Below are 16139 nucleotides of genomic sequence, written 5' to 3' on the forward strand. Positions count from 1 at the left end.
ATGGTTCATATATAAAAGCAACAACAACAAAAAAAACTTATAAGGTATCAAAAAACAAGTCTACAAAGATGTGCCTGACCAGTGCTCAGAAAGTTATAAAACTGCATTCAAAGATGTAAAATAAGATCTAAATAAATGGAGAGAATGCCCAAATCCATGGACAGGAAGACTCAATGTAATTAAGATATCAATTCTTAAACTGATACAAACATTCAATGCAATTCCAAAGTCCCAAGACCATTTTTTGTGAAACTTAACAAGCTGTTTCTTATGTATGAAGATTCAAACTGCCAAAGCACTGCAAAAGTAAAATTTAAAGAGTTTTCCTCAACAAGATATCAAATCTTAATATAAAGCCTTAATAACAGCTACGACAACATAGTAACTAGTACAAGGTTTGACAAAGTGCCTACTGGGTACAGAGATCCCAAGACAGGCCTACTACATAGGGTTGATACATTGGAGATGACTTTGCTGATGGGTCTTAAGAAAAGTGAAAACTATTCACTAAATGATGCTGAGACAACTGGTTAGTCACAGGAAAAAAAAAAAAGATTAGATCCCTCCCAAAATGAGGCTCCTTATACTATAATTAAAAAAAAAAAAAAAAAAAAAAAAAAAACATTCCAAATGAATGAAAGAACTAACTGTGACAAGCCAAACTTTTCAACTTTTAGGAGATAATATAGGAAAATTACTTCTGACCTGAGGTAGGCCAGGATTTCTTTTTTTCTTTTTCAGCCACCCTCACAGTATATGGGAATTTCTGGGCCAGGGACTGAATCCAAGCCTGAGTCGCAACCTATGCCACAGCCGCAGCAACAAAAGATCCTTAACCCACTGCACCCGACTGGGGATGCAACCGGCAACTCCACAGAGGGAAGCCAGATCATTAACCCCCACAGCGGGAACTCCCAGGATTTCTTTAATAAGAAAATGAGACATTAATCATAAAATAAAACACTTAAATTCAACTACAATAAAAAATATAAAATCTGTGCACTGAAAGATACCAACAAAGAAAAGGCACAGAGTGGAAAAAGACATTTACAATACAAAATAGACAAAAGTTTAAAACTCCTACCGATCAATAAGAAAAAAATACCCCAAGTGAAAATGAGCAAAGGGTATCAATATCAACTTCAGAGAAGAAATGTGGCCAATAAATATATGAAAAAATGATCCATTTTGTTAGCAATTAGAAAATGCAAATTCAGAGTTCAATTAGAAACTGTTTCAAATTCAGTAACTGGCAAAACTTTAAAAATCTGACAACAGTATCTGCTGGAAAGACAGAAAAATGGAAATTATATTACTTTTGGAAGTATATGTCAGTATAGCTACTTTGTAAAATATCATGTCATTACCTGATAAAGCTAAGAATGTGTATTTGATTTCATTCCTAGGAAGTCTATTAGGAGACATGTACAAGAATGTTCATGGCTACACTGTTTACAGTAGTCAAAACAAGATGGAAACAATCTAAATATCTACAGTGGAAGGATTAATTACAGCATATTCATATAACAAAATACAATACAGCCGTAAAACAGATGAACTACAATTACATGCATGCATGAAGATGACTGAAACAAAAACAAAAAGAAAAGTCAAATCAAACCAAGTCACAGAAAATTATACTCAGTAGGATTCCATTTATATAAAGGTTAAAGCACCCTTAACTGATACATAGAAAACCTCAGTAATTGGCACAGTATGTGCTCATCATGCCTGTTAGATGACTGAAAGGAAAGCAGAAACTAACAAAATTTAGGACAGTAGTAATCTCTGGAAGAAGGGATGTAATCAAGAAAAAGCACACAGGAGATGGATACCAACAAGGTCTGATTGTGCCTACTTCCCAATAATCTCACCAACAGTTATTTTATCAAATTACTGGAATTCTTCCAATCTGATAAAAATTAAGCATATTTTCAATGTGAATTATTGTTATATATAAGGTGATCAACTTTCTATTCTTAGAGCCATTTGTAAATCCTGATATGAACTATTAATATGCTCTCTACTAGACTATCTTTTATTTATTGATTCCCAGAAGCTCATTATATAACACAGAAATAAGTACTTTGCCTCCTACATAAATTGACAATTAGATTTTTAAAGTACATTTCTAAAAAAAATACTGAAAACATTGGACAATGGATGTACTGTCATTCATTTTATCATTTCCTTTAAAATGCTGTTACTCTCAGGAGTTCCTGTCATGGCTCAGTGGTTAACAAATCCGACTAGGAACCATGAGGTTGCGGGTTCAATCCCTGGCCTTGCTCAGTGGGTTAAGGATCTGGCGTTGCTATGAGCTGTGGTGTAGTTCGCAGACGCGGCCCAGATCCTGCGTTGCTGTGGCTGTGGTGTAGGCTGGCGGCTACAGCTCCTATCAGACCCCTAGCCTGGGAACCTCCACATGCCACGGGTGCAGCCCTAGAAAAGGCAAAAAAAGACAAAAATAAATAAATAAATAAAATGTTGTTACTCTTTTTATATTATGACATAGTTCATGAATAAAAAATTTTACATAGTAAAAGAATCTTCAACTTCCATGTTCCATTTTATTTATTTATTTATTTATTTATTTATGCCCACAGCATATGGAAGTTCCCAGGCCAGGGATCAAACCACATCACAGCAGGAACCCAAGCCACAGCAATGACAATGCTAGATTCTTAACCCACTGAGCCACCAGGGAACTCTGGTGGTCCATTTTATTTTAAAGGAGATAGGTAATTCTTAGGAGAAAGCTAGAAATTTTCACAATTATTAAAGTTCTAATGTTTTTATTATTTGGAACATCAGTGTTTAATGCCTAAGGAAAACTCTTTGGTCCGTATGTCAGAGAAAGTATTGCTTTATTATACCTTAGGCATGAACATGAATTCTAAATTATCTTAAAATAACTGTATGAGAATTGCTTTTACTTACACCTTTTCTTCCATCAAATTAATATAGCTTGGATTTCTCTTTTAAATGACTTAAAAGAACATTTCCAACCTCCTGGACTGGCAGTGTCTACAGTTTTTAAATTGTCCTTCTCATCCTAACTCCTGAAACACCTACCCTCCACACATACTCCTCAAGTCTCAAAACAGAATTTCTACAAATTACTGAGACAGGATTATCAAAATCATTATCAAAATTTCAATATCGATGTTTCAAAAGACAGGAAATAGAAGAAAGGCACTCCCTTTTCCAGTTTCAAGACAAAATGGAATCTTAGAGGCAATCTACTCTCTTTGTTTCTTTTAAATATATCAGTCCTATTTTAAATATTCCATTCTACTCCCTCACTTCTTTTGGGACACAAAGTAGTACCATTATGTGGTTATTAAAACTGATTAAGAAATTATTTCAAATTTACCTTCCTAAGACTATAAAGCTAGAGACATTTTATTCCTTGAATTCCTTCATAAAGTCAATCCTGTTTTTACCACCTCAAACTTTTGAAAGAAGACCGAGAGGGCTTTGGTTTTCCTTCATTTCTAAAAGGTCCTTGCTCTTCTGTACTGATCACCTGAATGTAAAGTAGCACTGCCAGAAAAACAGATTCTCACAGAAGAGGAAAGGGCTGCATGTAAGTATTTACCATAGAACAAACTGAAGTTTAGTGAAAAGGAATTTATCCACAGGCATGGACAAAGCTAAATTACAGTTAGTAAATCTGAGTTGATGCCTGATTTGAAAGTCTATGGAGAGATTTTAACCAATGTGAATCATCAGTACACACAAGGACACTAGAATCAAAAGCAGTAGTTTAGACAACTAATAAAACAGAATAAAGAACTAAAGAGATAACAGATATTCAAAATGAATATTCACAGTTGATACTTATAAATTTTCTGGAAACATGTCTCTATATGAGATACTGTGGAAGAGAATTATGGAACAGTAAGATATATAATATTTGCTTTTACAGGAATGTTATAAGGTACAAAGGACAAGTTCAACTGGGTTCAACAGCAAATTATTCATTCGCCATTAACATATTCTCCATCAATATTAGGAAGAGGAGAACAGCTGTTCTGAATGACATTAAAAGAAACACTATCCTTGGGGACAAAATATATATATATATATATTTATTACAATTAGTATGAAAGTGTGAGTATTCTAAGATCATAAAAATGATAACCATTCCATAATTTGTAAGAGAAAGGAACAGACCTTCCCCCACTCCAGCTCTAGCTGGATGGCTGTTTCAACTATATTTACAAGAATCATACTCAGCATATAGAGAATAAGGTGAAATGTCCCAACAGTTAAACTTCAAATGCCTTGGGTTAACTCTCAAGAAAATATTTTAGATCTAGGTATCCTGGTCTGTCTACTTCATACATGCCAAAACCATCAACAAAATCCTACAAAGAAACTAAAACTTAGACCATTCATACAACTATCCAACTCATGAAGGATCAACAGTATAAGCATCAGTTTCACAAATAATGTCAGCAATCTTCCCATTCTTACTCAAGCTTTTCTTTTTTTCTTTATTTTACTTTTACTTTTTTTTTTTAGGGCCACACCTGTGGCATACAGAAGTTCCCAGGCTAGGGGTCAAATTGGACCTGTAGCTGCTGGCCTATGCCACAGCAATGCAGGATCTAAGCCATGTCTGTGACCTACACCACAGCTCACAAAAATACCGGATTCCTTAACTCACTGAGCAAGGCCAGGGATCGAACCTGCATCTTCATGGGTACTAGTCGGGTTAGTTTCCAACTGAGCCATGATGGAAACTCCCCAAGCTTCTTTCTTAATGCTCCATAATACATTCAATTTAAGCAAATGCAAACAAAACATGTTCTTGTGACTCTACAGTCTTTGAATAAAGGAAATAAAACATATTAAATAAAACATACTTTAATGCTTTGAGTAATAAATATTCACTCCTCATGAGCACAGAAAATGCCTAATCAATACAATAAATCTGTATTTAGTACTCCACATTGTTTTTCAAAATCAACCTCTCTGCCTACACTATGCTATAAGAGAAAAATATACAAATTTCAGCATTTATGAGATTTGAGTTGACTTTTCACCCCAAACAGAAGATACCATCAGAGGAACATGCATTTTGGATTAACACATTTTACTTACAACAGATGCACTTATTAGGTGTAGTTCATTTCTATTTTTATAATGTTTTCCCTCTTAAAAACACATGTCAATGCTAACTTATCTACTCTTTGAAAACCTGACATGGGACATTCTGGCTAAGGTTAAAATTTATTATGTTACATCATTTTTTTTTTTTTTTTAAAGTGGGGGGAAAAATCTACAGTGAAATGTTAATTTAAAATATCTCCTCTAGGAGTTCCCGTCGTGGCGCAGTGGTTAACAAATCCGATTAGGAACCATGAGGTTGCGGGTTCGGTCCCTGCCCTTGCTCAGTGGGTTAACGATCCGGCGTTGCCGTGAGCTGTGGTGTAGGTTGCAGACACGGCTTGGATCCCGCGTTGCTGTGGCTCTGGCGTAGGCCGGTGGCTATGGCGGCCGGTGGCTATGGCTCTGATTCGATCCCCAGCCTGGAAACCTCCATATGCCGCAGGGGCGGCCCAAGAAATAGCAAAAAGACAAAAAAATAAATAAATAAATAAAATATCTCCTCTAAGAAATTACAGTTTTACAGAAAATTAAAAGTAAAATATATATATAAAAAAATTTCCCTATATAATTTTGTTTAAACGATGGCAGCTTGTAGAAATCCTGAAGCTCAGTTTGATACAAAAGAACCACTTTTCTTTCAAGAGGAATTTAAAGTCACATTCTCAAAATTATCCTAAAACCTGACCCAACTGTAGCCAAAATGGACTTTAAAAGGCTAAGTAAACCTCAATACTGAGTGTTAATGTTATTTTTTAAAAATCACTCACCTTTCAAACCTAGAGTTTGTAGCTGGAAGAGCCGACCAAGTTCATAAGGCAAAACCCGTAACAGATTGTTATTTAAAAGCAATTCCCTGTTTTAAAAAAAATTGAGTTTAATACATCAAACTTTATTAATACCTACAACTGTTGTTCTAACATACCATGAGTGATGTTAATATTCAAAGCACATTTCTACACATTTATCCAAAAATGTTGTAACTGTCCCAATTATTAAGAGTGCTTCCACGATTTACTCATTCTCTAGCACAGATTAAAGTTAAAGGTATAGGGATTAGGTATCATTCTCAGGCTATATCCACTCCTTTTTCTCTCTCACCCAAAATGCCTCCCAGATGCAAATCAGAGTGATAGATACTCTGTGTATTCAAAGACAGTAGATATCCTTGAAACTACTCTCATTCATAGAAAAAATAAATTTTTTAATAAGCTTTAGGATTTAACTATAGTGGTCAATTACCCGTATCAATTTTTATAGCATTACAACTATAACCACTTTAAGATACAACAATCACTGATACAGAATATAAACATTAAAAATAAAGCATAGGATAGTACAGATAATAGGATAGCACAGATTAATATATGATTGTAAAATCTGGGGCAGACTACAGAAAAAATAAACCTTTGTTGATAATTAATGACTAGTATAAGATAAATGATTACAAAGTATAAAAAAACAACAAAAATATACAGTAAGCGGATGGTAAAGAACAAGATCTTTTAAATGATTGATTTTAAAATGTTTGATTTTAAACATGTGATAGTAATTTCTTAATTGATACTCAGTAGAAAAGTAATCCTCATTTTTATTGGGAACATGTATACAAGGTCTCAAGATTCCTATAAAATTTTCTTGTATGAAAAAATTCTTAAAAGCATCCTGAAAGACTAGAAATAAACCCATTTATTATTAGGTGTTAAGGTTTCTTTAAGGAGTTGTAAGATATAAGCATACCTTGTCTTACAAAATAGGTATGTTTCTAGAAGCTCTACTTATAAATAAATCATATTTTCTCAAATATTTCTGATTAGTCTAGACGAGTCTAGTTCCAATAAAATCTGATGAGCTCTGTCACTTGAGTCTAAAGTGAGACTTAGGAGTTCCCATCATGGCTAAGCAGTAACAAACCCCACCAGTATCCATGAGGATGTGGGTTCAATCCCTAGCCTCACTCAGTGGATTAAGGATCCAGTGTTGCCATGGCTGTAGTGTAGGTTGCCAGCTACAGCTTCGATTTGACCCCTAGCCTGGGAACTTCAATATGTCACATGTGCAGCCCTAAAAAGCAAAAAAAAAAAAAAAAAAAGGTGAGACTGAAGAGTTCCCTTGTGCCACAGCAGGTTAAGGATCCAGCCCAGGAACTTCCATGCCACAGGCTCAGCCAAAAAAATAAAACAAAATGAATGAATGAATAAATAAAAAATAAAATGAGGCTTAGGTATTTTAGCTATACCCTACCTCAGGTCTGTCAAAAGAAAGTGATAATACTTAAGCACATTTCTACCTAGAAACCTCCAAATTTAAAGGAAAGAAATGTTCCATGGACAAAAAGACAAAAAAAAAAAAAAAAAAAAGAAAAAAAAAAAAGGAGTTCCCATCGTGGCGCAGTGGTTAACGAATCCGACTAGGAACCATGAGGTTGAGGGTTCGGTCCCTGCCCTTGCTCAGTGGGTTAACGATCCGGCGTTGCCGTGAGCTGTGGTGTAGGTTGCAGACGCGGCTCAGATCCCGCGTTGCTGTGGCTCTGGTGTAGGCTGGAGGCTACAGCTCCAATTCGACCCCTAGACTGGGAACCTCCATATGCCGCAGGAGCGGCCCAAGAAATAGCAACAACAACAAAAAGACAAAAGACAAAAAAAAAAAAAAAAAAAAAAGGAAATGTTCCATGGGAAGCCAACTCAAGCACTGTGCATTTCTTTGCATACATATGGAATTCCTATTAGAAGATAATTAACCTCCCATAATATTCTTACTCAGTAAATTTAGAATTTTATATAGCGAATCACATTTACACTTCCTCACCTGAGAGACACCATGTTTCCTAGTTCTGCTGGTAAACTTCTGAGTTTATTGGATGACAGATCCAGGTAAACCAGATTATGAAGCTTGGCAATATCAGGTGGAATGCGACTAAGGTAATTGTCATTTAGATGCAGCGCTGTCAAGTGTGTCAATGACCAAAGTGATGTACTTAAGCTCCGCACTCTACCTAAAAGGCAAAATATTGGTGTATTACACTCCAGGCCCCAAGCAAAGACCGGACTAAAAAGTAGGCAAAAAGCCTGCAAATACATACAGATACTTTGACTCTGTCATTTGAATTTTATATTTAATGCTATTTGATTACTTACAAACACACCTGGCCCCTTCTTTAATTTCCCATCACTTTCACCTGACAACCATTCTGTCTCATGAATCTTCCAAGTATTAAATGAGATGTGGCATAATGAGGAGAACCTTGGAGGCAGGGTGATCATATGGTTTCAAGGGCTGCATTGAGCTTTTGTAGCACAACAGCCCTGATTTTTTTTTAAGTCATAGTCCTAACAAAAGTACTTCTCACATACTTCAAGAAAACTAAGAGTGCAAGGTTTACCCCTATCTAGGGCCTGGATTAGTCTACACACTTGAAATTGGCAAGAGTAACTGCTGTGATTTAGAAATAACCTTAGATTAGCCACCAGGCAAACCATTTTACCCTGAGGAGGCATCTTTTCCAGCTCCCTCATGTTTCAATTATAGATTAATAATAGATGGTTTAGGATTTTGCATTAAGTACAACATACTCAAGGAAATGGTCACTCATTAAGCTTTACCAATTAGTCAGCATCTGACAGTCATGGTAAAACATACACTGGAAAAAAAATCAAAAGACTTGGTATGGAGTTCTGATTTTTACCATTTATTAGCCATATAAGCCTAAGCAAATCACATAGCTTCAGATTCTGTAAAACGTGATAATATCTTAATACTAAAACTTATATTAACAGACTTTTAAATTTCTGAAGAACAGGTTTTGATTAAGAGAACAGTGGAAGGTAAAGATGGCAACAAAAAAAAAATCTCAAAAGGGAAATGCTATTTTTCATATGGCTGTCAAGTAGTAGACTCAAACTTAGATCTTCTGTCCAGGGTTCTTTCATGCTGTCTATAATCAGGCTTGAAGTGCCAACTAGGATTTTGCGTTTTAATAGGAAACAAAGTTTTCAAGTGAAAAGAGACTCTAGTAAAAAAGAAACTTGCTTTCGTTTTACCCTGGGTTTAATTGAGTGGTTCTCAACCAGAGATGATACTGCTCCTCAAGGAACTTTGGCAGTCAGGAGGCATTTTTGGTTGTCAAAACCAGAGGGGTGCTACCTGGCTTCTAGTGAGTAGAGGCCAAGACTGCTGCTAAGCATTCTTGGTGCACACAACCACTCCTAAGCATATTCATTTCTTTCTATTACCAATCACCTATCCACCCAGTTACCTTTCAACTAAAGGTAAAGATAATTCTTGCTTTTAATATGATAATGTGGGCTTACCTCTTCCAAATGAAAGCCTACTGGAGAAGAAACTACATTCTATATATGATCTGTACTGAATCAATCCAAAAGGAAAACTATATTTATATTTAATTTTTAATAAACTATTAACTTTGTAATAATTTTAGATTTACATAAAAATTACCTATCTTGGTAATTATCTGTAAGTAACTGTATTATTTTATATAGTTCCTGTATACCCCTCATCCACTTCCCCCGAAAATTAGCTTCTTACGTTACCATGGTACATCTGTCAAAACTAGGAAACCAAGATTGGTATTTAGCATAAACTAATTTATAGACTGTATCTGAATTTCACTAGTTTTTACACCTTTTTGTTCCAAAATTCAATTCAAGATACCATTCTGCATTCAGATATCATGTCTCCTTGGTCTCCTCTCCACTCTGACAGTTTCTGAGTCTTGTTTTTCATGACCTTGACAATTTTGAGGATTACCACCTAGGAATTCTGTAGAATCTCCTTCTGATGTTTGTATATTAGACTGGGGTTATGAATTTTAGCAATAGCTAAAACAAGTTCAATTATATCAAAGAACCTAGTTTTACTTAGAAACTGAATACCCAATGCCTTCAATTCTAGATGCCAACTGTGGCCTACAGTATTAATCTTAAAAAAAAAACAAAACAAAAAAAAAAAACAGAATGGGGACAAAGATACTTAGTCAAAGACAAAATAAGTTAAACACTAGTATATTAGCATCTTGTATTTTCTTAATTAGTTTCATCTAACTAAAAATGCATAGCAAAGAAATAAATAAAATACTCAACTCTTGTTCATTATTGCTATTACATCCCAGATTAAATGTTTCAGATTCCACTCACCCGAGATTTCTAATTCTGCCCAGTGAGATTTTTTCCCATTGGCTACCTCCTCTGCTGACATGATGGTATAAATTCTGCGAGGATCTGGAGGATCATATTTTTCCTTTGGCATCCCTATTAGTCTGTAAGGGAAAAAAAAGAGAATCAAATATAATTACAGTCTTAAAGAAAAAGAGAGAGAAAAACTGAATGGTAAGTTTTTCTTTTTCTCCCCCCTTGCCAGGCTACTGCTAAATTCTCACTAGAAGGAAAACACATAAGGAAAACACATCTATTGCAGGAACTCAGTAAAGATGCCTGAGGGAAAATGCAAAGAAGCAGGGGCTTCGTGATAAACAATGGTGGTTGCTTCCCAAATATCCACTGCACTCCTTCCCCTTTATGTAGCTGCCTTCCTTTCCAAGATAAACTGACCCTAAATGAGTTTCCTAAATAGCCTGTGATTAGTCTAAGAGAATCAGGGTAACCCTATCCGCCTTACCTCAGTGATACTCAGATTGCACCATATCTAAGACAATCAGCACATGACATTCCCCTTGTCACAGATGAATTCAGAAATATCTAGTAATCACTAGGCTTAAGGCTCACTCTATGTTTATGGAAGGAGCAGGCTTTTCTTTCCTGCTGGTCATAAATGAAGAAGAATATAGCCCCAACTGCAGTTGGCAACCATCCAACAACTATAAAGGAAGCCAGCCATAGAGGTCAGAGACTAGAAAATAGAGAAATAAAGCCAAAGTCCACCCCAAACCATATTGGTAGCACTCTCAAACACTGGGCTTTTTGGATACAATCTACTTTGCTCGTTTTTAAACTACCAGCTTGAGTTGTGTTTACTGTTACTTGCAATCGAAAACACCCTAATTAAGATGATCATGTATCTTGGTTTGCATCAGCCAGTCTTGGTTTATATCTGTTGTTCTTAGGTAATTATTAATATCGCTTTTTTCACTTTCAAAAGTGTCCTACTTGGATGATGAGTTTCCTGCCCATCCTAACTGAAACTAATACTATACAGTTTTCTTCATGTACCTGACAAAATAATCACTGAACAATCATCAATGATGACCAAATAGACATAAAACTCTTCAAGTGTGCAATGTATGAATCATATGACAAATGATCCTAAAAGTTATCCTTCAAGAGGTCTAATACAAGAATTACTTACTGCTTGGTAACTGGCAGAAAATGAAACCCAGTTCAGATCTAACAAAAATAGCAAATTACAAAGTCCTGAACCTAATCAAACTCCTTCATGTTATCAGTAAATCACCCCATAGTATTTACAGTACGTTCTTCACACATATTTTAACAAAGACATACACATACACACACCGAAACCAAGTGTCTAAAACAACGAGTGTTTCCAAATAGAGTTTACAACCTCTATCTCAACAGACAAGTTACTTTCAGATGATCTGAAAGTGATATAAGAACAAAGAAAAATTGGAATTTGTTACATATAACAATAAAGGAAAATCATGTTCCAAGAAATCAAAGCTAGGAGTTCCCATCATGGTGCAGTGGAAACGAATCCGACTAAGGAACCATGGGTACTTCAGAATATAATTTAGATAACAAGGTTTTCACACATGCACCATAAGGCACATGTGTCTCTGCGGGTACTCCTGCATACTAAAATAAGACTACAAAAGCACAAGCTGAAGCAAAATCAAATCAAATAGATCCAGATTCAAAGACATGCCACAAATTCATCACCTACAATGAGGATGGGTAAAAAAACAAAGACTATGAAGTCTGCAAAAATGTATGTTTCATTCATTTTTACTTTTTTATTAAAGTATAGTTGGGAGTTTCGTTGTGGCTCAGCAGGTTAAGAACCTGACTAGTATCCAAGAAAATGTGGGTTTGATCCCTGGTCTAGTCCAGTGGGTTAAGGATCTGGCATTGCCGCAAATGTAGGTCACAGACTCGGCTCTGAACTAGCATTGCTGTGGCCATGGTGTAGACCGGGGTCTACAGCTCTGATTCAACCCCTAGCTTTGGAACTACCATATGCCACAGATGAGGCCCTAAGAAGACAAAAAATATATAGTTGATTTACAATGCTGTGCCAACTGCTGCTGTACAGTTTTTTAAATTTTATATTAAAGTATATGTTTCATTAATTTTAAATCATTTTTATAAAACACAGAACGGAGATCAACTTAATTTGGCTGTTTTAATGATGGATCCCAGTAGATGGTGTGTTACTTAAAGGGACAATGAGTTGTTTCTGTGTGGAGGCATATCCTTTCTACATCTCTGTACAGTTCCTACCACATAGTAGGCACTTATTATGTATTTGTATGATGAACACACACTTTATCATCCTAAAAACTACCCTTTTCTTCCCACCTTTCCCAATTAATAGTCAATGCTCTTCTAAAAGTTAATTTCATGGAATAGTCATTAATCCACATGTTCAATTTCCCTAAATATTTAAAAAATCTAGATAAGAGATAATACTCATCATCTCTCCCGGCTTCCTAATGCTAATCTCTGAAATAGCCACTAGATAAGAACTGTATTTCTTTGTTTAAAAATTTTTTTCACAGGTTTCCACTTTTGTAAGTCCATTACAATTTATAAAATCTGAGATTTCCCTGGTAGCCTTGTGGTTAAGGATCTGGGGCTATCGATGCAGTGGCTCAGGTCACTGCTGTGACACAGGTTGAATCCCTGGCCTGGGGAACTTCTGCATGCCACAGGCATAGCAAAAAAATAATATGTGTATCCTGCAAATACAGATCCATAAAATATTTACCAAAGTCTCTAATATTTAAAAACCAAATTAACATTAATACTGGTTACTAGAAGTTAGAGGTATCTTTCAGATTTGATTTGGAAGTCAATAAAAATATGTCACTTAATTCTTCTAAATGAATCTAAATTTAGACAGTCAATGGAAGTTAAAACATTTTTCATTTGCATTAACTAAGTAATTTAGTAGGATCTATAATTCTGGTGATCACTACTGTCCCAAACAGTAAAAACTTAGCTCACATTTAGGAAGCTGGTATTATTGATTCCTTCTATTCAGCTTTATTTTCCCTCTCAGTTCCTCAGCATCAACTTTCCGCCTTGGAGATATACCACAAAAATATATTTCAAAAGAACATATAAAAAATAATTCAAATGTAATTTCAATCTCTAAATGTGACACTGATAATGTGCATTCCCAATAACCTATATACAGGGTCAATTGAAGACTTAAAAACTGGATGAACACTTTTCATCCAAGAAAGAGAAATGTTTTATGTTGTAAAGCCTAGCAGCTAATTCCTTTTCCTATCTTCTTTTTCAAATTAGTGAAGAGGCAGGTTTTTGAATCGGTTTTTTCAAAGAGTTTCTAATTTCTGCAACATCTTACATCAGTTCCCAAAGGATCTCCCCATTACATCAACCTAATTTATACTGAGGATCCTAATCATATAACAAAATAAAAGCCCCTTCACAACCAGCCTTTTAAACTTCCAGTCTTCAACTTCATTTCAACACTGTAAAAACACTCCGCATACATCCCCAAATACTAACCACCTAAGTTTCTTTGAACCTTGCCATACACTCTCCTCTAGTCCTTGAATCTCAGTTTATCACCAACGTAACTCTCTCAGACTCTAGCGCAAAACTTCTGAAAGTAACCATCAGTGCTGGACAAAGAACCTGATTATTTCCTACTTCTCAGTTCCCACATGAACTATCCTGAAAGTAAACAAATCAATTTCCATCACCAAAGGATGATTAATCACTACACACAGTGAAGATTTTCACTAGTTTATTTCTCAGTCTTCCATTTGTAAAATATTAACTTCATGGAAAATGCGTTCTTTTTTTTTTTTTCAAATATCTAAGCAACATTGTATGTAACACTAGGGTTACTCTCCCCTAAAAAAAAATTTCAGGAGTTTCCAAAACTTTAATAAAACACAAGATACCTATGAACATGTTGTTCAATGAACAGTATGTTGCAAAATATATATGAAATACTCTCAAATATACTCTTGCTAGGGAATCCCAAGGTTTTCTATCCAGGGCTAGGAAAACAACGCAGCATAATTCCCCCTGCCCCATCCCGGAAAAGAAAAAAATAATAATAATGATCAAAACCACATTCACAGCAAACTGTTAAAGGCCAGAACTAAACTTCTGTTAATTCTGGTCATCTGAAACAGCTTATTTTTAAAAAACAGCAGGCTCTATAGTGCATATAAAGAAGTAACTCCTTATAGTGCATATAAAGAAGTAGCTCCTTAAATCACAGCTTCCCTCCCACTACCTTCTCTAAATTTAAGGTCATTATGTATCAGTCTATAGTTCAACGCAATTAATACTATTTCACTTAGGATTTAGAATAAGAAAGAAAGAACGCTACAGCCAAAGAGTGCTTCATAATGAACCAGAGACTTGCGACTCAGTGAGTCCAACCCTAAGGTACAAACCAGTAAACATGACTTATTTCTTTAGAAATATTAAGTGTTCATCTCAACAGTAGCTTGTTTACAATTTTAGGCATAGATGCAGAGTTCCCAAAGTTGAAAGAAGACAAAATTAAGCCTCTACTAGGCATTCCTGCTTTACATGTTAAAAGAAGATGTCACTGACTTATTACATTTTACATATTCTCAGGTACATTTGTCTTCTATTGGCATTTATTTCCAAAGCTTATGCAACACATTTGCTATTTTTTGAACACCCACCTTGACTAACATTTATCCTTCCCATCTGGTCTTAATCATTAAGACCATTTTCCTTTCAGAGAAATAAATAACTTACAGTGCACTACTTCTCAATTTTCTATTTCTTCATCAATACCTATTTTTAACTATACACAACTATTAATCATTAACTATATACAACTATTAATCATTACAACAGTCATAAAAAATTTATAACTTCCATAAATATTCCACAGTGTCATAAAAATAGCACTGAGTAAATCACACTGCACATACTAGATTCATATAAATAAAAACTGATGGCAATCACAAGAGCTTAGAGGACACCCTGAGGTAAATAACAATTTCCTCCACATTTGCACTCCTCTTCCACCCTAAAAGCCTCTGGATGGCATTTATCTTCAACGACATTCAACTCAAGTCTGTACATGATAATAATGTAAACATTCAGACAGAATCCAAAGTTTTCATGGTATCTCCCAGTCTGTCACCATTCTAACAAAAACAAAACAAAAAACAAAATCCATGTTTTACAATAATAAAGTCACTGATGAAAAAAATAACCTTCAGACGTTTGGAATTTCATGTTTCTGATCAGTTTAACATTCAACAAATACTACAGGCCTACTGCTATCCCATATTATGCCAAGCATTAAGACTTCAATGATGAACAAGATGAACAGTAATCTTTGTCTTCATGTAGCTTACAACATTTTCATGGCACTACCTGAAAAATAAAGTTATAAAATACTTTCAAATAATGCTATAAAGAATTTAGCACTTCTTCTTATTGCTACCTTTTTTTCCCCTCATCAGGTAGTACATTGCTCCCAACTGCCACCATGCTGAAACACATAGCTAAGGGGAAAATAAAAGGTCCTTATCACAAAGGATGAGAGTAATGAATAATACATAACCTAGGAGTTCCCGTCGTGGCTCAGTGGTTAATGACTCCGACTAGGAACCATGAGGTTGCAGGTTCGATCCCTGGCCTTGCTCAGTGGGTTAAGGATCTGGCATTGCCGTGAGCTGTGGTGTAGGTTGCAGACACGGCTCAGACCTGGCATTGCTGTGGCTGTGGTATAGGCCAGCAAGCAGCAACAGCTCCAATTTGACCCCTAACCTGGGAACCTCCATATGCCACGGGAGCGGCCCAAGAAAGGGCAAAAAAAAAAAAAAAAAAGAAAAG

General features: G+C 35.4%; 1 protein-coding gene across 5 annotated transcripts in view; it reads right to left on the reverse strand.

The window, feature by feature from the left end:
• Positions 1–16139, reverse strand: part of CNOT6L (CCR4-NOT transcription complex subunit 6 like) — a 113570-nt gene that overhangs the window by 60771 nt on the left and 36660 nt on the right. For all 5 annotated transcript variants that reach the window (XM_021100613.2, XM_021100606.2, XM_021100607.2 and 2 more), the window contains exons 2-4: positions 10272–10393; positions 7927–8113; positions 5889–5974 (exon numbers count right to left, since the gene is read on the reverse strand). In XM_021100613.2, coding sequence (XP_020956272.1) covers positions 5889–5974; positions 7927–8113; positions 10272–10383 — 385 coding nt within the window. In that variant the 5' untranslated portion in view covers positions 10384–10393. The remainder of the gene's footprint in view (positions 1–5888; positions 5975–7926; positions 8114–10271; positions 10394–16139) is intronic.

This window comes from Sus scrofa, chromosome 8 (genome assembly GCF_054392235.1).
Source record: "Sus scrofa isolate SSC_HxYL_T2T_F1_AM1 chromosome 8, Sscrofa_HxYL_maternal_Yorkshire_Landrace_v2.0, whole genome shotgun sequence".
NCBI classification, from domain to species: domain Eukaryota; kingdom Metazoa; phylum Chordata; class Mammalia; order Artiodactyla; family Suidae; genus Sus; species Sus scrofa.